Consider the following 22461-nt stretch of genomic DNA (forward strand, 5'->3'; position numbering starts at 1 on the left):
GGCCTTAGTAGGCCCCAGTAGACCCCAGTAGACTCCAGTAGACCCCAGTAGGCCCCAGTAGACCCCAGTAGGCACCAGTAGGCTCCAGTCAGCCCCAGAAGACTCCAGTAGGCCCTAATAGGCCCCAGTAGGCCCCAGTAGATCCCAGTAGATCCCAGTAGGCTCCTGTGTGCCCCAGGAGGTCCCAGTAGATGCCAGTAGGCCCCAGTAGACCCCAATAGACCCCAGAAGGCCCCAGTTGACCCCAGTAGGACCCCAGTAGTCTCCAGTAGACCCCAGTAGACTCCAGTAGGCCCCAGTAGGCCCCCAGTAGGCCCCATTATGCTCCAGTAGGCCCCAGTCGGCCCCAGTCGGTCCCAGTTCATCCCCGTATGCCCCATTAACACCCAGTAGACCCCAGTAGAGGGAGGGGAGGCCCCCCAGTAGGCCCCAGTAGACCCCATTATGGTCCAGTAGGCCCCAGTCAGCCCCACTAGGTCCCAGTTCATCCCAGTATGCCCCAGTAGCACCCAGTAGACCCCAGTAGAGGAGGGGGAGGCCCCCCAGTAGGCCCCAGTAGACCCCAGTCAGCCCCAGTAGGCCCCAGTTCATCCCAGTATGCCCCAGTAGACCCCAGTAGACCCCAGTAGAAGGGTGGGAGGCCCCCCAGTAGGCCCCAGTAGACCCCAGTCAGCCCCAGTCGGCCCCAGTAGGTCCCAGTTTCTCCCAATATGCCCCAATAGCCCCCAGTAGACCCCAGTAGACCCCAGTAGGTGGGGGGGAGGCCCCCCAGTAGGCCCCAGAAGACCCCAGTTGGCCCCACTAGGTCCCAGTCCATCCCAGTATGCCCCAGTACCACCCAGTAGACCCCAGTAGAGGGGGGGGGGGAGGACCCCAAATTGGGGGGGGTGGGGGAGGGGTGCTTCCGCCATCTTTGTCCCCCCCCCGTTCCATTTTTCCCCCAATAAAAGCCGATTTTGGGGCTGCCGAGGAGATTTTTTTTTAAGGGGGTGGGGCTAAAGGGAAGGGGGCGGGGCTAAGGGGAAGGGGGCGGGGCTAAGGGGAGGGGAGGGAGGGGGGGGATCTCCGCCGCCGCCACTTTCACTTTCGCTTCTGGATCCCCGATGGAGGCCGTAGAGGTTGGGGGGCGGGGGGGGGATTTGGGGGGGGACACTTGGGGGTCACGTGACCCTGGGGGGCACCCCACGTGACCTCCCCCCCAAAATTTACCCAACCAATCAGGTCGAAGCTTTTCGGAGCCGGGTGGGCGCCCAGGTGAGGCCTTGGCCCTCCCCCCCCCCCCCCACTTTCTATGGGGCGGCTGTGGGGCGGTTGTGGGGGGGGTTATGGGGGGGTTGTGGGGCGGCTATGGGGCAGCCCCACACCTCCCCCCCCCCACTCCTGCCCCATAGATGACGCAGCTGCTGGGGAGCTTCCCGGCCAAGGTGGCCGAGCTGGAGGCCCTGCTGCAGGTGGGGCGCTATGGGGCTGGGGGGGGCCGCTATGGGGCTGGGGGGGTCGCTATGGGGCTGGGGGGACGATATGGGGCTGGGGGGTCGATATGGGGCTGGGGGGTTGCTATGGGGCTGAGGGGGGTCCCTGAGGGGGAGCTATTAGGCTGGGAAGGGAGCTTGGGGGGGGGGCTATGGGGCTGGGGGGTCGCTATGGGGCTGGGGGGACGATATGGGGCTTGGGTGTCGATATGGGGCTGAGGGGGTCGCTGTGGGGCTGGGGGGTCGCTATGGGGCTGAGGGGGTTGCTATGGGGCTGGGGGGGCGCTATGGGGCTAAGGGATTTGCTATGGGTCTGGGGGGTCTCTATGGGGCTGGGGGTGTCGCTATGGGGCTGGGGGGACGGTATGGGGCTGGGGAGTCTCTATGGGGCTGGAGGGGTTGCTATGGGGCTGGGGGGTCGATATGGGGCTGGGGGGTCTCTATGGGTCTGGGGGTGCCGCTATGGGGCTGGAGGGGTCCCTATGGGTCTGGGGGGCTGCTATGGGGCTGGAGGGGTCGCTATGGGGCTGCCCCCCAGGACCCCGTCTTCGCTATGGGGCCGGAGGAGCTGCGGGCGCCGCTGGACATTCCCCTGCCAGACCCGGCCCAGGTGAGGACCCCCAAGTGTGGGGCCGGGACCCCCAAAATGTGGGTCACGGACCCCCAAGTGTGGGGCTGGGACCCCCAAGTGCCCCCTTCTCACCCCCGAACCCTGCCCCATAGAAGAAGAAGAAGAAGGAGAAGGACGAGGAGGAGGAGGGTGAGTTGGGGGTCCCATGGGGTGGTTGTGGGGCGCTATGGGGCAGTTATGGGTCCCTATGGGGTAGTTATGGGTCCCAGGGGGCAGTTATGGGTCGCTATGGGGTAGTTATGGGTCCCAGGGGGCAGTTATGGGTCCCAGGGGTGGTTATGGGTCGCTATGGGGCAGTTATGGGTCCCAGGGGGTAGTTATGGGTCCCAGAGGGTGGTTATGGGTCGCTATGGGGCAGTTATGGGTCGCTATGGGGCACTTATGGGTCCCTGTGGTTTATTCACGCCCCCTGTGGGTTATTTCCGGCCCCCACATCCCATATATGGTCATGGGTCTTGGTAGGGGGCGTGGCTAAGGGGGGGGGTCCCGTGACTGACCACGTGACCCTCCAGCCCCTCCTTGCCCACCAATCCCGAGCCACCCGGCCCTGATGGCCCTATTGGAGCGCTGGCGCCCCCTATTGGCCGAAGCCCGGAACCACGTGGCCCAGGCGAGGGGGCGGGGCTTATGGGGAGGGGGCGTGACCTAAAGGGGCGAGGCCGCAAAGGGGGCGGGGCTTTAGGGCAAGGGGGCGGGGGCTGGAGGGGGGATAGGGGCGGTTAAAAGGGGCGTGGCTTATGGGGGGCGTGGGCAGAGTGGGCGTGGTCTGATGGGGCGTGGTCTGATGGGGCGTAGCCTAAAGGGGCGTGGTCTAAAGAGGGCGTGGCCTAAGGGCAGGGGGCGGGGCCTGTAGGGAGTCTGGAGGGGTAATAGGGGAGATTAAAGGGGGGTGTGGCCTAAAGGGGGGGGGTGTGGCCTAAAGGGGGCGTGGTCTAAGGAGGAGGGAGTGGCCTAAGGAGGGGCGTGGCTTGTGGGGGTGGTTGGGGGCGTGGCCTGTGGGTGGGCGGGGCTTGGGGTGGGATTGGGGGGTGAATGAAGTCTATGGGGGCATGGCCTAAAGGGGCGTGGCCTAAAGGGGGCGTGGCTTTAACGGGCGTGGTCTAAAGGGGGTGTGGTTTACGAGGGCGAGGTTTTGGGGTGAAAAAGGGGGATTTTGGGGGCAGGTGGCGCTCTGGCTGCAGCTGCAGGTGCCCCGCATCGAGGACGGGGACAACTTCGGGGTGGCCGTGCAGGTAACGGGGAACCCCAAAATCCCCCTTTTTTGCCCCAAAATCCACTCCCCTGGAGACCCAAATCCGCCCTTTTTAACCCCAAATCCCCCCCGGTTTTCACCCAAGCACCCCAAATTAATTTAACCCCAAATTCCCCCAGTTTCACACCAAATCCCGCCCGGACTCCCCCACATCCCACCCAGGGACCCCAAAATCCTCTTTATTCCCCCCAGTTTCACCCCAGGAATTCCCAGGAACCCCAAAATCCCCATTATTCTCCCCAATTATCCCCCGGGGACCCCAAAATCCCCCCCAAATCATCCCAAATTCCCCAAATCCTTCCCATTTCCTCCCAAATCCACCCCAAACTACCCAAATCCCCCCAAAGCCTCCCAAATCCTCCAAATTTCCCCCAAATCCACCAAAATCCCCCCAATTCCCCCCAAATCCCCTCCTAAATTCCCCAAATCCTCCCCATTTCCCCCAAATCCTTCCAAATCCTCCCCTAAATCCCCCAAACTCTCCCCTTTCACCCCTAAGTCCCCTAAACTCTCCCAAATCCCCCCAAATCCTCCCCCAAATCCCCTAAAACCCCCCCAAACCCCCCAAAACACCCAAAAACCCCTGAATTTGCCCCAAAAATAGGAGAAGGTTCTGGAGCTGCTGACCGCATCCCGCACCCAACTCGAGGGGCTTCAGGGCCGCCTGCCCAAGTGAGTTTATGGGGTTTTTTTGGGGTCCCCCCTCCCACCCCAAATCCCCTGACCCTAAATCCCCTGATCTCACCCCAAAACGCCCAGGTACCTGTCGGAGCGGGGCGACGCCGTGTCCAAGGCGGCCAAGAACCCCCACGTGGTGAGGATTTTGGGGTGAATTCGGGGTGGTTTGGGGTTTTTTGGGGGGTCTGTAGGGTGTATTGGGATCTGGGGGAATTTTGGGGTGAATTTGGGGTGAATTTGGGGGTTTTTGGGGTCTGTTTGATGCATTTGGGGTTGATTGGATCGCCTTGGGGTCCCTGGAGGCTCATTGGGGTCATATTGGGGTCCATGGGGGCACTTTTGGGGTCATTTGGGGGCACTTTGGGGTCTTAGTGGAGTACAATGGGGTCTGTTGGGGTCCATGGGGGCACTTTGGGGTTATTTTGGGGTCTTTGGGGTCACTTTGGTTTCTTTGGGGTCCTTTGGGGTCTTTTGGTTTCTTTGGGGTCCTTTGGGGTCTTTTGGGGTCTTTGGGGTCTATTGGGGTCTATGGGGGTTCATTAGGGTCTATGGGGGCTCATTGGGGTCTATGGGGTCACATTGGGGTCTTTGGGGGTTCATTGGGGTCTAAGGGGTCACATTGGGGTCTTTTGGGGTCTATGGGGTCCAATGGGGTCTTTGGGGTCTATTGGGGGTCTATAGGGTCTATGGGGGTTCTATGGGGTCTATGGGGTCACATTGGGGTCTTTTGGGGTCCATGGGGTCTATTGGGGGTCTATGGGGTCTATGGGGGTTCTATGGGGTCTATGGGGTCACATTGGGGTCTTTTGGGGTCCATGGGGTCCAATGGGGTCTTTGGGGTCTATTGGGGGTCTATGGGGTCTATGGGGGCTCATTGGGGTCTTTGGGGTCTATTGGGGTCTTTGGGGTCTTTTGGGGTCTTTGGGGTCACATTGGTGTCTATGGGGTCTATTGGGGTCTATAGGGTCTATGGGGGTTCTATGGGGTCTATGGGGTCACATTGGGGTCTTTTGGGGTCTATTGGGGTCTTTGGGGTCTATTGGGGTCTATGGGGTCTATTGGGGTCTATGGGATAAATTGGGGTCCTCGGGGGTCCATGGGGGACAATGGGGTCTATTGGGGTCTTTGGGGGTCTATTGGGGTCTTTGGGGTCTATGGGGTCTTTTGGGGTCCCCGGGGGTCTCCCATTACCCCCATTACCCCCCAGTTGGACTACCGGGCCCTGGTTCACGCCCTGGACGCGGCCGAATTGGGGGCGACGCGCCTGGCCCTGGCGGAGCTCCGGGACCTCTACGTGAGTTTTGGGGTCCCCGACCCTATAAGCCACCCCCCGACCCCATAACCCCCCCCTCCTCACCCCCTTTGTCCCCCCCCCACCCCACAGGCCGTGCTCCTCGACGTCCTGCAGAAGAACATGGAGAAGCTCCGCAAGCCCCGGGGGGAACCCAAAGCCATGATTTTCTGAAAGGAGCCAAAACCCGCTGTTTTCACCCCAAAAAAAGAAAAAAAAAGAGCGGGTTCCAGGCCCTGACCCCTTCCCCGCTCCCTTTCAAAAAATTGAATTCCTTTTTTTTGACCCGTTTCCCGCTCAAAATAGAGGTTTTTTTACGGTTTCGTGCCCCGGTTCCCACTCAAAAAAATGGATTTTTTTTTTTTTTTTTAACACATTTCCACCCCAAAATAATGGGATTTTGGGTTTCATTGTCCAAATCCCTCCAAAATGAAATTTCCCTTTTTTTTTTTTTTTACCAAATTCCTCTTCAAAATACTACAACTTCCAAAAAAAAGGGACTTCAGCATCCCATTCCCACCTAAAAAAATGGGATTTTGGGTTTCAATGTCCCATTTCTGCCCTAAAGGAGTGGAATTTTGGGTTTGAATGTCCCATTTCCACCCTAAAGGAGTGGAATTTTGGGTTTCAATGTCCCATTTCTGCCCTAAAGGAGTGGAATTTTGGGTTTCATTGTCCCATTTCCAAATTCCCCAAAACTGGAATTTCCCTTTTTTGACCCAATTCCTCCTCGAAATACTACAACTTCCCAAAAATGGGACTTCAGTGTCCCATTCCCACCTAAAAAAAATGGGATTTTGGGTTTCAATGTCCCATTTCCGCCCTAAAGGAGTGGAATTTTGGGTTTCAATGTCCCATTTCCACCCTAAAGGAGTGGAATTTTGGGTTTGAATGTCCCATTTCCACCCTAAAGTCGTGGAATTTTGGGTTTCATTGTCCCACTTCAAATCCCCCAAACTGGAATTTCCCTTTTTTGACTCAATTCCTCCTCAAAATGCTACAACTTCCCAAAAGTCACAAAAAATGGGACTTCAATATCCCATTTCCATCCCCCCAAAAAATGGGATTTTATGTTTTGACCCATTTCCACCTAAAAAGGAAAAAAAAAAAAAAGCGGGATTTTGCATTTTGATCCAATTCCCCCCCAAAAAGTGGGATTTCCCCTTTTTCACCCATCCTTCCCCAACCCCCCCCCTCAAAATGGGTGACCAATCACGGTGCAGAGGAGGCGGGGCTTCCTTGCCATGGGTGACCAATCACGTCGCTCCGCTGCCCTGCTGTGGGGGCAGGGCTTCCCGGTCCGGCCTCCGCCGTTTCGGGGTGATTTGATGCTTTTTGGATACTTTGATTAAAAAAAATCGATGATTTGATCCAAAATGAGCTGAAATTGTTATTTTGGGTCCTTTCTGCCCAATTCTGACGTCAGCAGGGCCTCGGCCAATCAGGTGAGAGGAGGGCACTGCGCAGCTTGGCCGCTTGGGGGCGCCCCCGCCCTGCAGCTCCTTTTTGGGGCAAAACCCGGCCCTTTGGTTATTTTCCACCTGGGTGGTGCCAAGGGTTTTAATTTGGGGCCGCAAATCGAAACTTTTGGGGCCAGCGGCTCGCTTGTTTGCACAAAAGCAGCCAGGCGAAACGAGGCGGAAAAGGGCTTTTTGCATAAAAAGCTAAAAGTGGTGGTTTTCGGTGGCGGGGGAGGTGTTCTGGGGAAAAAAAGAGGGCAAACAGGGCATTTTGCATCCACCCAGAAATTGGGTTTCGAGCTAGTTTGTATTTTTAATTCCTATAAATGTGATTAAAAATGAAAAATATGGTGGCTTTTGCCAAAAAATATATATTTTTAACCATAAAATGCTTTTATTTGGCTACAAGATATATTTTTTTTTCCATAAAATGCCCTTTTTGTCATAAAATTACCTTTTTCCATATATGGATTCTTTTGCCCTAAAATCTTCATTTGTTATGCCATAAAATAGTATTTTTTTTCCATAAAAATGACTTATTTTGGGGAAAAATTGACTGTTTTGCTGTAAAATGGCATTTTTTTTTATCATAGAATTGTGGGGTTTGTCTTTTTTTTTTTTAATCATTTTTTCCCATAAAATATTTTTCCATATAACATTTTTTTTTGCTATAAAATGTTTCTATATTTTTGCCATTAAAAGAAAAAGTTTATTTGCCATAAATTGGTGTTTTTCACCAAAAAACATTTCACGTTACCATAAAATTACTAAATGAATTTTCTTCTATAAGAAGTACTTTTTGGAGATAAAATGCATTTTTTTTATTCCCCTAAAAACGTGCGTTTCTGCAGCCTGAGGTGAAAGGGAAGATTCCGGGGATAAAATGCAAGAAAATACCCAAAGTTTTGGGGTAAACGAGGAAAAAAAAAATAGCAATTTTTTAAAAATTTAGCCAGATCTTTGGCAACTGGTGGAAAACAGTGAAAAATGAGGAGAAAAGAGAGAGATTTTTAGGTCAGATTCGGCAAAAACCCATTGAGGCGGTCGTGCAGACGCGGTGGGGGTTGGATTTGGGCGGTTTGCACCAAATTTGGAGATTTTAGGGGGAAAAGAACCAAACAGGTGGTGCTGTGGGTAGACCTGGCAGCCGGATTTTTTTCTATGGGTAGACCTGGCGGCTGTTTTTTTTTTCTATGGGTAGACCTGGCGGCCGGTTTGTTATGGGGCGATCCCTGGCCTATAGGGGACTCCTGCCCCATAGCGACCCCCTGCCCCATAGAGACCTCCTGCCCCATAGGCGACCCCTGCCCCATAGCTTCCGCCCCTGCCCCATGGTCCTTTGTGCCCCATATTTTGCCCTGCTGTGCCCCGTTGTGCCCCACAGAGCACCCCATTGAGCCCCATTGCACCCCACAGCACCCCATAGCGCCCCACTGCACCCTATAGTGCCCTATAGTGCCCCATTACACCCTACTGTGCCCCATACTGTGCCCCACTGAGCCCCATAGCGCTCCATAGTGCCCTATAGCACCCCTCTGCACCCCATAGCGCCCCACTGCACCACACCGCACCCCATAGTGCCCCAGAGTGTCCCATTACACCCCACTGTGCCCCATAGAGTCCCACTGCACCTCTTTGTGCCCCATATTGTGCCCCACAGCACCCCATAGCACCCCATTGCACCCCTTTAAACCCCACTGTGCCCCATAGCACCCCATAGTGCCCTATAGCACCCCACAGCACCCCATTGTGCCCTATAGCACCCTTCTGCACCCCATAGTGCCCCACTGCATCCCATAGTGCCCTATAGCGCCCCATAGTGCCCTATAGCACCCCACAGCTTCCCACATCACCCCACAGCACCCCACATCACCCCATAGCACCCCTTTGCGCCCCACTTTGCCCCACTGCACCCCATAGTGCCCCTTTGTGCCCTATAGCACTCCTCTGCACCCCATAGCACCCCACAGCACCCCATAGCATCCCATAGTGCCCTATAGCGCCTCATAGAGCCCTATAGTGCCCCACAGCACCCCATAGCACCCTACAGCGCCCCATAGCACCCCACATCACCCCACATCACCCCACATCCCCCTCGCCCACCCACCCCAATCACGAGTCGCGGATCCGTCCCCTCGCCCGTCCTCCCCCGCCGCCTTGTTTGTTTTTATTCGCCGTTTTTGGGGCCAAAAGCGGCCGTTTCGGGGCCGCTCACGCCGCCTCCTTCAGGACGTTGCGGTAGGGGCCGCCGGCGCTCTTCAGCTGCAGGACGGTGGAGAAGAGCCACTTGACCTGGAGGGGACACAAGATGGCCGCCGGCGGTTAGGGGTCACAGCCGCCCCATAGCGGCCGCCCCATAGCGGCTGTGGGGGGGGGACGTGGTTACGGAAGCCCACCTTGAAGAAGGTGACGGTGGCGCTGTAGCAGACGCTGAGGAGGAAGAGGGTGATGAAGACGGCGATGGTGGCCCAGAGGCCGTCCAGTTCTTGGTCGCCGGCGTCCGGGCAGAGGGCGGTGGAGATGTCCAGTTCTGGTGGGGGGGGGAGAAGGAGAAGAAAACGCGGTGGAGGGGGTGGGATCACCGGGTTCTCGGGTCCCACCGCCTCCCCGGGGGGCTCGCGGGGTTGGGGTCGGGGTCGGGGTGGGGTGGGTGGCCAATCAGATGACTTCTTGTCCATCCAAGCATCATCTCCTCATCCAACCATCTTCTCATCCATCTTCTCATCCAATCAGCCATCTTCTCATCCAACCATCTTCTCATCCATCTTCTCATCCAATCAACCATCTTCTCGTCCAATCATCCATCTTCTCATCCATCCAACCATCATCTCATCCAATCATCCATCATCTCATCCAATCAACCATCTTCTCATCCATCCAACCATCTTCTCGTCCAATCAGCCATCTTCTCGTCCATCCAACCATCATCTCCTCATCCAACCATCTTCTCATCCATCATCTCGTCCAATCATCCATCTTCTCATCCAACCATCATCTTCTCGTCCAATCAGCCATCTTCTCATCCAGTCATCATCTTCTCATCCATCCAATCATCTCCTCATCCAATCATCCATCTTCTCATCCATCCAATCATCTTCTCATCCAATCATCCATCTTCTCATCCAACCATATTCTCATCCATCTTCTCGTCCAATCAGCCATCATCTCATCCAATCAACCATCTTCTCATCCATCCAATCAACCATCTCCTCATCCAATCAACCATCTCCTCATCCAATCATCCATCTTCTCATCCAATCAGCCATCCTCTCATCCAATCAGCCATCTCCTCGTCCATCCACCCATCATCTCCTCATCCAACCGCCCAGATCGTCCAAATCACCTCCAGAACCTCTCCATCCGTCACCTTCTCACCCGTCCATCCACCACAGGCTCCACCCAACCCAACCACCAGTCCACCAACCCTTCCGGCATCTCCACCGACATCCAAAAATCCATCCGACCAACCGTCCGTCCGTCCATCCCACCCGATTGTCCGTCTGTCCTCCTCAAGAGCTTCCACCCATCATCTTCTCATCCATCCACCATCTTCTCATCCATCCACCATCTTCTCATCCATCCAACCATTCCCAGATGTCCCCAAACACCTCCAGAACATCTCCACCCATCCATCCGTCCAACCACCTGACCATCCAACCGACCAATCACTCCGATCTAATCCGTCCAATGAGAAGACGATGGGCGGACGAGAAGATGGACGAGAAGAAGAAGATGGGTGAGAAGATGGACGCCCCTCCTCAACCAACCAGCCACCCAAGGATCATTTTTGGTGTCTCTCCAGCCATCTATCCATCAAGACTGGTGTCCATCCATCCAATCATCAAGGCTGGTGTCTCTCCACCCATCCAACCATCTTCTCATCCATCTTCTCATCCAACCATCAAGTTTGGTGTCTCTCCATCCATCCAACCATCTTTTCATCCAACCAACCACCCAACCAACCACCCAACCAACCACCCAACCATCCATCCATCTTCTCATCCATCCAACCATCCATCTTCTCCTCCATCTTCTCATCCATCCAACCATCAAGTTTGGTGTCTATCCATCCATCCAACCAACCAACCACCCATCTTCTCATCCAACCATTCATCTTCTCCTCCATCCATCCATCCAACCACCCATCTTCTCATCCAACCATCTTCTCCTCCATCTTCTCCTCCAACCATCCATCTTCTCATCCATCCATCAAGCCTGGTGTCTCTCCATCCAACCAATCATCTTCTCCTCCATCTTTTCATCCATCCAACCATCCATCCAACCATCCAACCATCTTCTCCTCCATCCATTCATCCAACCATCCATCCATCTTCTCCTCCAACCATCCAACCAACCAACCAACCAACCATCAAGCCTGGTGTCTCTCCATCCAACCACCCATCTTCTCATCCAACCACCTTCTCCTCCAACCATCCATCTTCTCATCCATCCATCCATCCATCCATCCATCCATCCATCCATCCATCCATCCATCCATCCATCTTCTCCTCCATCTTCTCACCCATCCAACCATCTTCTCCTCCAACCATCCATCCAACCAACCAGCCAACCATCAAGCCTGGCGTCTCTCCATCCAACCAATCATCTTCTCCTCCAACCATCCATCCAACCATCCATCCAACCATCTTCTCCTCCATCTTCTCCTCCATCCATCCGTCCATCCATCCACCACCTCATCCTCCACCCCAACCCCTTCCCCAGCGTCCCCCGCTTGGAGGACCCCCAAAGACACCACTCCTTGGAGACCAGGCGGTGCGAGACGAGGCCGGTCGGCTTTATTAGAAGACCAGGAGAACTTGGGGCCACAGAAAGTTATTTACAAACAAAAAAACAAAAAAAAAGAAGCGGAGGGGGAGGGATTTTGGGGCCGAAAACCCTATTTACCGGGGGTCTTCTGGAGAGGACGCTGGGTGAACCTCATGGGCAACCCTTCGTGGACCACCATGCAGGCGTAGGACACGCCGCCCTGCCAGCTGGCCTTGGGGACGGTCATCTTGCTGTAGAGGAAGAAGGTCCCGTCCCCGTTGGGCTCCTTGAGGGGTGGGGTGGTGGCGAATTCGGTGGCCGGGACGCTGTTGTGGTTCCTCAACCACTGGACCTCCACGTGCTCGGGCTGGAAGCCCCTCACCAGGCAGGTGAGGGTGACCTCGGGCAGGGAGAGCTCCTCGGCGTGGGGTGGGAAGGTGAAGATGTAGGGGGCGGTGACCTTGCCTGGAAAGGAGGTCGGGGTTAAGCGAAATCGGGGGGTTCGGGGGTGGTTTTGGGGGGCGGGGTTGGCGGTGGGGCGGGAAATGAGGCGGTGGGAGGCCAAATTATGTGGAGAAACGTCAAATTATGTGGAGAAACGTCAAATTACGTGGTGGGACACCAGACTACGTGATGGGACACCAACCTAGGTGGTGGGACCCCAAATTACGTGGTGGTGGGACTCCATTCCACATGGTAGGACTCCAACCCCACGTGGTGGGACCCCAAACTACGTGGTGGGTCACCAAACTGTGGAGAAACGCCAAATTACGTGGTGGGACACCAAATTACGTAGTAGGACCCCAACCCTATGTGGTGGGACACCAAATTGAGTGGAGAAACGCCAAATTACGTGGTGGGACCCCAAATTACGTGGAGGAATGCCAAATTATGTGGTGGTGGGACACCAAATTATGTGGTGGGACCCCAAATTACGTGGTGGGACACCAAACTAGGTGGTGGGACACCAAATTATGTGGTGGGACACCAAATTATGTGGAGAAACGCCAAATTATGTGGAGAAACACCAAATTACGTGGTGGGACACCAACCTACGTGGTGGTGGGACTCCATTCCACATGGTAGGACTCCAACCCCACGTGGTGGGACCCCAAATTATGTGGTGGGACCCCAAATTATGTGGAGAAATGCCAAATTACGTGGTGGGACACCAAACTACGTGATGGGACACCAAACTACGTGGTGGGACACCAAATTGAGTGGAGAAACGCCAAATGACGTGGTGGGACACCAAATTATGTGGTGGGACCCCAAATTACGTGGTGGTGGGACTCCATTCCACATGGTAGGACTCCAACCCCACGTGGTGGGACCCCAAATTATGTGGAGAAATGCCAAATGACGTGGTGGGACACCAAATTATGTGGTGGGACCCCAAATTACGTGGTGGTGGGACTCCATTCCACATGGTAGGACTCCAACCCCACGTGGTGGGACCCCAAATTATGTGGAGAAATGCCAAATTACGTGGTGGGACACCAAATTATGTAGTAGGACCCCAACCCTACGTGGTGGGACCCCAAACTACGTGGTGGGACCCCAAATTACGTGGAGAAACACCAAATTACGTGGTGGGACCCCAAACTACGTGGAGGAACACCTAATTATGTGGTGGGACACCAAATTATGTGGAGAAACACCAAATTACGTGGTGAGACACCAAATTACGTAGTAGGACACCAACCCTACGTGGTGGGACCCCAACCCTACGTGGTGGGACCCCAAACTACGTGGTGGGACCCCAAATTGAGTGGAGAAATGCCAAATTACGTGGTGGGACACCAAATTACGTGGAGGAACACCAAATTGAGTGGAGAAATGCCAAATTACGTGGTGGGACCCCAAATTACGTGGTGGGACCCCAACCCTACGTGGTTGGACCCCAACCCTACATGGTGGGACCCCAAACTACGTGATGGGACCCCAAATTGAGTGGAGAAACGCCAAATTACGTGGCGGGACCCCAACCCTACGTGGTGGGACCCCAACCCTACGTGGTGGGACCCCAACCCTCCATGGTGGGACCCCAACCCTACGTGGCGGGACCCCAACCCTACGTGGCGGGACCCCACCCCCACGTGGCGATGGCCACCGACCTGCGTGCTTGGCGATGCTCTTGCTGAGGGGCTCGGGGAGGTCCTCGTGCTGCACGGTGCAGGTGAAGCGCTCGCCGGCCAGCCAGTCCTGGGTGGAGATGGCCAGCGAGCTGCTGGCCGTGTAGGTGCCGTTGAAGTGCTCGTTGAGGACCATGGGGTCGGGCCGGAGGGCGCCGCTCTTCTCGCGGGTCCAGGAGATGCTCAAGCTGGCGTCGCTGGGCAGGTTGACCACCAGGCAGTGGACCTTGGCGTCCTGGCGGATGTAGAGGCTACCGGGGCTGGGTGGGACCACGAAGATCTGGATGGGGCTGCAGCTCTGGGTGCCGGAGCCTGCGGGGAGGGAGGAGGGCGCTGGAGGTGGCCACCACCGCCCCCCGGGGGCTGGTGGCCGCGTTGGGGGTCGGGGTGGGGTGGGAAGGCGGCGAGGAGAAGCGTGGTCGGGCGAGCTGTTGAGGTGGTGGGCTTGGGACCTTCTAGAATGGGCCGACACACCGCGGTCCTACAAGATTCTAGATGTTCTGGAAGGTTCTACAAGCTTCTAGAGGTTCTAGAAGGTCCTACGGCCTTCTAGATGTTCTAGAAGGTCCTACAGCCTTCTAGGTGATCCATCACACCACGGTCCTACAACCTTCTACACCTGGTAGGACCCGTCATGGTCACGGAACCTTCTAGAATGATCCATCACACCACGGTCCTACAACCTTCTAGACCTTCTAGCCCACCATGGTCTCGGGACCTTCTAGAATGTTCCATCACACCACGGTCTTACAACCTTCTAGACCTGGTAGGACCCGTCATGGTCATGGAACCTTCTAGAATGATCCATCACACCACGGTCCTACAACCTTCTAGACCTTCTAGCACTCCATGGTCTTGGGACCTTCTAGAATGGTCCATCACACCACGGTCCTACAACCTTCTAGACGTTCTAGCCCTCTATGGTCTCAGAACCTTCTAGAATGTTCCAACACACCATGGTCCTACAACCTTCTAGGCTGGTAGGACCCATCGTGGTCACAGAACCTTCTAGACCTGGTAGGACCCGTCACGGTCACGGAACCTTCTAGACCTGGTAGGACCCGTCATGGTCACGGAACCTTCTAGACCTGGTAGGACCCGTCATAGTCACAGAACCTTCTAGACCTGGTGGAACCCATCATGGTCATCCAACCTTCTGAGCCGGTGCCACACACCGCAGCCACGTGATTCTGATTCTTTTTATTTTTGTTGCTTTTCACCAAAATCTCCATTTTTTTGTTGTTTTTTGGTTTTCCCACCGGTCCTCGGGGTCCGGAGAGGTCCCAGGGCGACGGGCAGGTTGTCCACCCCCCCCCCAAATTTTTGGAGGGGGGGGGGTTCTCCGGGTCGGTGGTCGTGGTCAGCGGGGGGGTCAGGAGGACAACAAAGGTGGTCAGAACTCCGGGGGGGAAGAGGTCGAGATGTTCTCCGGTTCCTAGGCTGGAGGAACCCGTCATGGTCACGGAACCTTCTAGACTGGTAGGACCCGTCATGGTCACGGAACCTTCTAGACTGGTAGGACCCGTCATGGGCACGGAACCTTCTAGGCTGGTGGAAGCCAACCAGGACCTGGAACCTTCTACCCCTGGTCGAACCCAACCAGGACCTGGAACCTTCTAGACCTGGAGGAACCCATCCTGGTGGTCCAACCTGACCCGGCATGGTCATGGAACCTTCTAGACTGGTAGGACCCGTCATGGTCATCATCATCCTCCACTACTAAGACCTACTATGGTCACGAAACCTTCTCCTACGCTGGTAGAACCCGACCAGGTTCTGGAACCTTCTACTCCTGGTCATCCAACCATGGTCATCCAACCTTCTACTACTACTCTAGTAGAACCCATCATGGTCATGGAACCTTCTAGGCTGGTAGAACCCAACCAGGACCTGGAACCTTCTACCCCTGGTAGAACCCAATCAGGACCTGGAACCTTCTAGACCTGGTAGAACCCATCATGGTCATGGAACCTTCTAGACCTGGTAGAACCCGTCATGGTCATCCAACCCTCTACACCTGGTAGAACCCAACCAGGACCTGGAACCTTCTAGACCTGGTAGAACCCGTCATGATCACGGAACCTTCTAGGCTGGTGGAACCCAACCAGGACCTGGAACCTTCTCCCAAGCGGAACCCCCCCGAGATCCCACCACCTCCTCCACCCTCACCCTCCTCCTCCTCACCTGGGCAGAAGCGGCCGTGCCCCTGCGCCGTGACGCCGGTGGCGGGGTGCTTGACCTGGCAGGTGAAGGCCTTGCCCGCCTTCCAGTCTTCTCGCGACACGTTGGTCTGGCTGGTGGCCACGTAGGTTTTGGAGCCGGCCTCGCGCCGCGCCGGGCTCATGGTGGCCACCAGTTGGCCCGGCAAGCCGTCCACCAGCCACTCCACCTCCACGGGGGGCGGCGAGAAGCCGGTGATGACGCAGAGGAGCTCCACGGAGTCGTCGCCCGAGGTGGTGCAGACGGAGCTGTGGAGGACCTGGACCTCGGGGGGCGTGGGGGGCGGGAACACGACGCAAACTGGGGGGGGGGGGAGAGGGGAGATTGGAGGTGTTATGGGGTCTGGAGGTGGTCCTGTGAAGATCTGGGGGTCTTCCGGAGGGCCCGCCCCGTGGGGTGGGTTGTAGGGTGTGGTGGGGACGTAATATGGGCCAAGGAACCTCAAATCTTGGGGGTTTTATGGGGTTTGGAGGGGATTTTTGGGGGTTTTGGGGGTCTTCTGGAGGGCCCGTCCAACTGAGGGTCTTGTGGGGTGTGGTGGGGACATAATATGGGCCAAGGAACCTCAAAACTTGGAGGTTTTATGGGGTCTGGAGGGGATTTTGGGGGGTTTTGGGGGTCTTCTGGAGGTCCCGTCCAACTGAGGGTCTTGTGGGGTGGAGTGGGGACCTTCTGTGGGCCAAGGAACCTTGGGGACACCTCAAATCTTGGAGGTGTTATGGGGTCTGGAGGTGGTCCTATGAAGATCTTGGGGTCTTCTGGAGGTCCCGTCCAACTGAGGGTCTTGTAGGGTGTGGTGGGGACGTAATATGGGCCAAGGAACCTTAAATAACCTTCAATCTTGGAGGTTTGATGGGGTTTTGGGGGTCTTCTGGAGGGCCCGTCCAACTGAGGGTCTTGTGGGGTGAGGTGGGGACGTAATATGGGCCAAGGAACCTCAAATCTTGGGGGTTTTATGGGGTTTTGGGGGGGGTTTTGGGGGTCTTCTGGAGGTCCCGTCCAACTGAGGGTCTTGTGGGGTGTGGTGGGGATGAAATATGGGCCAAGGAACCTCAAATCTTGGAGGTTTGATGGGGTTTTGGGGGTCTTCTGGAGGTCCCGTCCAACTGAGGGTCTTGTGGGGTGAGGTGGGGACGTAATATGGGCCAAGGAACCTCAAATCTTGGAGGTTTTATGGGGTTTGGAGGGGGTTTTGGGGGTTTTGGGGATCTTCTGGAGGTCCCGTCCAACTGAGGGTCTTGTGGGGTGAGGTGGGGACGTAATATGGGCCAAGGAACCTCAAATCTTGGAGGTTTTATGGGGTCTGGAGGGGGTTTTGGGGGGTTTTGGGGGTCTTTTGGAGGTCCCGCCCCATGGGGTGGGTTGTAGGGTGTGGTGGGGACGTAATATGGGCCAAGGAACCTCAAATCTTAGAGGTTTTATGGGGTTTTGGGGATCTTCTGGAGGTCCCGTCCAACTGAGGGTCTTGTGGGGTGTGGTGGGGACGAAATATGGGCCAAGGAACCTCAAAACTTGGAGGTTTTATGGGGTTTGGAGGGGGTTTTGGGGGGTTTTGGGGGTCTTTTGGAGGTCCCGTCCATGGGGTGGGTTGTAGGGTGTGGTGGGGACGTAATATGGGCCAAGGAACTCAAATCTTGGGGGTTTTATGGGGTCTGGAGGGGGTTTTGGGGGATTTTGGGGGTCTTCTGGAGGTCCCGCCCCATGGGGTGACTTATGGGGTGAGGTGGGGCCCCGGTGGGGCCCTGGAGACTCCTCGGCCAATGGTAGGGGAAGGGGCGGTCCCCAAACGGTCCAATGAAATCCCGGGCCCTCCCACCCCAACCGCACCAATCGCGGGGCGACGGGAGGTCCCCGCGTGGTCCAATGGGGGCAGGGGGGAGGTCCCATCCCACCCCACGAGCTATGGGGTGAGGGGAGGAGCTTCGGGGACCTCCCACCCCATTGGATGACTTATGGGGTCGGGTGGGGACCTGGAGGTGGTTATGGGGTCTTGGGGACCTCCCACCCCATTGGACGACTTATGGGGTCGGGTGGGGACCTGGAGGTGGTTATGGGGTCTTGGGGACCTCCCACCCCATATAACCGCTTATGGGGCCTGGTGGGACCTGAAGGTGGTTATGGGGTCTGTAGGAACCTACAGATGTTCTTGAGGACCTCCTGCCCTACTAGACGACTTATGGGGTCTGGTGGGAACCCGAAGGTAGTTATGGGGTCTTGGGGACCTCCCACCCCATATAACCACTTATGGGGCCTGGTGGGACCTGAAGGTTGTTATGGGGCCTGGTGGGACCTCCAGATACCCAACAGATCTTGAGAACCTTTTACCCTATTAGACGACTTATGGGGTCTGGTGGGGACCTGAAGGTAGTTATGGGGTCTTGGGGACCTCCCACCCCATTGGACGACTTATGGGGTCTGGTGGGACCTGAAGGGGGTTATGGGGTCTGTAGGAACCTACAGATGTTCTCAAGAACCTCCTACCCTATTAGATAAACTATGGGGCCTGGTGAGAACCCGGAGGTAGTTATGGGGTCTTGGGGACCTCCCACCCCATTGGACGAGTTATGGGGCCTGGTGGGACCTGAAGGTGGTTATGGGGTCTGTAGGAACCTGAAGGTGGTTATGGGGTCTGTAGGAACCTGAAGGTGGTTATGGGGTCTGTAGGAACCTACAGATGTTCTCAAGAACCTCCTACCCTATCAGATAAACTATGGGGTCTGGTGAGAACCCGAAGGTAGTTATGGGTTCTCTAGGACCTCCCACCCCATATAACCACTTATGGGGCCTATTGGGACCTGAAGGTGGTTATGGGGTCTGTAGGAACCTACAGATGTTCTTGAGGACCTCCTGCCCTATTAGACGACTTATGGGGTCTGGTGAGAACCCGGAGGTAGTTATGGGTTCTCTAGGACCTCCCACCCCACATAACCCCATATCCCTCCCCAAAACCCCCTTAACACCCCAAAACCCCCCCAAATTTCGGTCCATCACCTCCCGTACCTTCCACCGCCTTGCTCAGGGTGCTCCTGGTGGCCGAGTGCTTGACGCTGCAGGTGAAGGAGTCCCCGGAGGACGCGTGGGGCGGGAGCAGGAAGCTGGCGCTCTTATGGGGCCCGACGCCGTGGGTCTCGGGGACGGTGACGGAGGTGGCCCCGGTGGCCCCGGGCCAGGAGAAGGTGACGGGACCGGGGACGTAGCCGGTGGCCAAGCAGCCCAGGACCGGGCGCTGCTGGGTGGAGCCGCAGCAGGAGGAGATGGGGAAGACGGAGGGCGCCGTGGGGCTGCCTGTGGGGCGGAGGGGGGAGGGTGTGGGGTGAGGTGTGGGGCAGAGGGAGAGTGTGGGGTGATGTGGGGTGAGGAGGTTGTGGGGTGATGTGGGGTGATGTGGGGTGATGTGGGGCAGGGTGTGGGGTGATGTAGTGTGGTGTGGGGTGATGTGGGGCAGGGTGTGGGGTGAGGTGGGTGGGTGTGGGGTGAGGAAGTGGGGATGTAGAGAGCTCCTGCCCCACAGATCTGCCTGCCCCACACGTGTCTCTGCCCCACAACTACCTCCAGACCCACACATCTCCCTGCCCCACGTGTTTCCAGCCCCACAACTGTCTCTGCCCCACAGTTACCTCCAGACCCACAGATCTCTCTGCCCCACATGTGTCTCCAGCCCCTCAGTTGTCTCTGACCCACATATCTCCAGCCCCACAGATCTCCCTGCCCCACAACTACCTCCAGACCCACAGATCTCCCTGCCCCACATGTGTTTCCAGCCCCACAACTGTCTCTGCCCCACAATTACCTCCAGACCCACAGATCTCCCTGCCTCACATGTCTCCAGCCCCATAACTGTCTCTGCCCCACATATCTCCAGCCCCACAAGTATTCCTGCCCCACATCTACCTCCAGACCCACAGATATGTCTGCCCCACACCTGTCTCTGCCCCACATGTATCTCCAGACCCACACCTGTCACACATATCTCCAGCCCCACAAGTATTCTTGCCCCACATTTACCTCCAGCCCCCCAGATCTCTCTGCCCCACACCTACCTCCAGACCCACAGATCTCTCTGCCCCACATCTATCTCCAGCCCCACAGCTGTCTCCAGCCCCACAGCTATCCCCCCTGCCCCATAGCGATCTGCCCCACAAGTGGTTCTAAGGACACGGAGAGATCTCCAGCCCCACATCTCCAGCCCCACACCTATCTCCAGCCCCACAGCTCTCCCCTGACCCACAACTAGCTCAGCCCCACAACTAGCTCAGCCCTACAGCTTTCCCCTGCCCCATAGATCTCCCTGACCCACAACTAGCTCAGACCCACAGCTCCCCTGCCCTATAGCTTTCCCTGCCCCACAGCTAGCTCAGACCCACAGCTCTCCCTGCCCCATAGCTAGCTCTGACCCACAGCTGGCTCAGCCCCACAGCTCTCCCTAGCAAAGAGCTACCCCTGCCCCACAACTAGCTCTGCCCCATAGCTCTCTCCTGACCCACAGCTCTCCCCTGCCCTATAGCTAGCTCTGACCCATAGCTAGCTCAGCCCCACAGCTCTCTCCTACCCCACAGCTGGCTCCTGCCCCACAGCTCTCCCTAGCAAAGAGCTACCCCTGCCCCACAACTAGCTCTGCCCCATAGCTCTCTCCTGACCCACAGCTCTCCCTGCCCCATAGCTAGCTCAGAACCACAGCTCTCCCTGACCCACAGCTGGCTCTGCCCCACAGCTAGCCTCCTGCCCCATAGCTCTCCCTGCCCTACAGCTAGCTCTGCCCCACAGCTCCCCTGCCCCACAGCTCTCCATAGCTAGCTCTGACCCACAGCTAGCTCAGCCCCATAGCTCTAGCCTGCCCCATAGCTCTCCCTGACCCACAGCTAGCTCCTGCCCCACAGCTATCCCTAGCAAACAGCTACCCCTGCCCCACAGCTGGCTCAGCCCCACAGCTCTCTCCTGCCCCACAGCTCTCCATAGCAAACAGCTAGCTCTGCCCCACAGCTCTCCCTGCCCCACAGCTCTCCTGCCCCACAGCTAGCTCTGCCCCACAGCTCTCTCCTGCCCTACAACTAGCTCAGCCCTGCAGCTGGCTCTGCCCCATAGCTCTCCCCTGACCCATAGGTCTCCCTGCCCCACAGCTGGCTCTGCCCCATAGCTAGCTTTGCCCCACAGCTCCCCTGCCCCATAGGTCTCCCTGACCCACAGCTCTCCCTGACCCACAGCTAGCTCTACCCCACAGCTCCCCTGCCCCATAGCTCTCTCCTGCCCCACAGCTCTCCCTGACCCATAGCTAGCTCTGACCCACAGCTAGCCTCCTGCCCCATAGCTCTCCTGCCCCATAGCTAGCTTTGCCCCACAGCTCTCCCTGACCCACAGCTAGCTCTACCCCACAGCTCCCCTGCCCCATAGCTCTCTCCTGCCCCACAGCTCTCCCTGACCCATAGCTAGCACTGACCCACAGCTAGCCTCCTGCCCCATAGCTCTCCTGACCCATAGCTAGCTCTGACCCACAGCTCTCCCTGCCCCATAGCTCTCCCCTGCCCCACAACTAGCTTAGCCCCATAGCTTCCCCCTGCCCCATAGCTCTCTCTGCCCCACAGCTTCCCCCTGCCCCATAGCTAGCTCAGCCCCATAGCTCTCTCTGCCCCACAGATTCTCCCTGCCCCACAGATTCCCCCTGCCCCATACCCAGGCTCCCCCATTTCTTGGTCCATGCTGGAGCTTTGGGCTCAGTTCTGGAGATTTTGGGTCCGGGGAGGATCCCCTGGGATCGCTCAGGAGTTTTGGGTCAAAAACGGAGATTTTTGGGTCCGTCTCGGAGTCCTTCCAATCCTGCTGGCATTTTGGGGTCCATCCTGGACGTTTTGGGACCATGATAAGATTTTGGGTCCATAATGGAGATTTTTGGGTCCATAATGGAGATTTTTGGAGCCCTTTGATCTTCTCTTGAGATTTTGGGATCAGATGGGAGATTTTGGGGTCCAAAATGGAGATTTTAGGTCCATGATGAAGATCAAGGGTCCGTGACGACGTTTTTGGGTCCAAAACAGAGATTTTTGGGTCCATGCTGAAGCTTCTTGACACTTGGAGGAGTTTTGGGGTCTATATTGGAGTTTTTGGGTCCATAATGGAGATTTTTGGTCCATCCTGGATTTTTTTGTGTCTTCCGTGGATATTTTGGGGTCCGTGCTGGAGATTTTGGGTCCATAATGGAGATTTTTGGGTCTGTGATGGAGGCTTTGCGGTCAAAAATGTAGATTTTGGGTCCACGATGGAGGTTTTGCGGTCAAAAGCAGAGATTTTGGGTCCATAATGGAGGTTTTGGAGCCAAAAATGGAGATTTTGGGTCCATGCTGATGATCTTGAGCCTTGCTGGAATTTTGGGGCAGATATTGAAGTTTTGGGGTCCGTGGCAGAGTTTTGGAGCCCATAATTGAGGTTTTCGAGCCCAGATGCAAATTTTGAGGTCCGTAACGGAGATTTTGGGGTCCGCGTGGGATTTTTGGGTCCTCCTCAAATCCCCTCGACCCGCGCTGCGATTTTGGGGTCAAGAGCGGCGATTTTGGGTCCCCGTTG

General features: G+C 56.5%; 1 protein-coding gene, 1 long non-coding RNA gene and 1 gene segment (V, D, J or C); 1 reads left to right on the top strand and 2 right to left on the bottom strand.

Annotated features, from left to right (window-relative positions):
• Positions 1-1073: 1073 nt before the first annotated feature.
• Positions 1074-6701, top strand: PSME1 (proteasome activator subunit 1). Its single transcript, XM_082780571.1, has 11 exons — positions 1074-1118; positions 1222-1254; positions 1392-1451; positions 2011-2082; positions 2196-2232; positions 2616-2713; positions 3267-3335; positions 3960-4027; positions 4115-4169; positions 5241-5327; positions 5418-6701. Exons 1-11 carry the CDS (start codon positions 1104-1106, stop codon positions 5496-5498), a joined length of 675 nt encoding a protein of 224 aa, XP_082636697.1. The 5' UTR covers positions 1074-1103; the 3' UTR covers positions 5499-6701.
• A 2209-nt stretch (positions 6702-8910) lies between these two features.
• Positions 8911-9605, bottom strand: LOC309888337 (immunoglobulin heavy constant gamma 4-like). The segment is given in 2 exons: positions 9181-9605; positions 8911-9076 (listed from the first exon to the last, which is right to left on the bottom strand).
• A 5266-nt stretch (positions 9606-14871) lies between these two features.
• On the bottom strand, positions 14872-15707 carry LOC309888119. The gene is made up of 2 exons (XR_014319134.1): positions 15191-15707; positions 14872-15154 (listed from the first exon to the last, which is right to left on the bottom strand). It is a non-coding gene; the product is annotated as an uncharacterized lncRNA (long non-coding RNA).
• Between the last annotated feature and the right edge of the window lie 6754 nt (positions 15708-22461).

Source organism: Aythya marila, assembly GCF_965140915.1.
Source record: "Aythya marila genome assembly, chromosome: 28".
NCBI classification, from domain to species: domain Eukaryota; kingdom Metazoa; phylum Chordata; class Aves; order Anseriformes; family Anatidae; genus Aythya; species Aythya marila.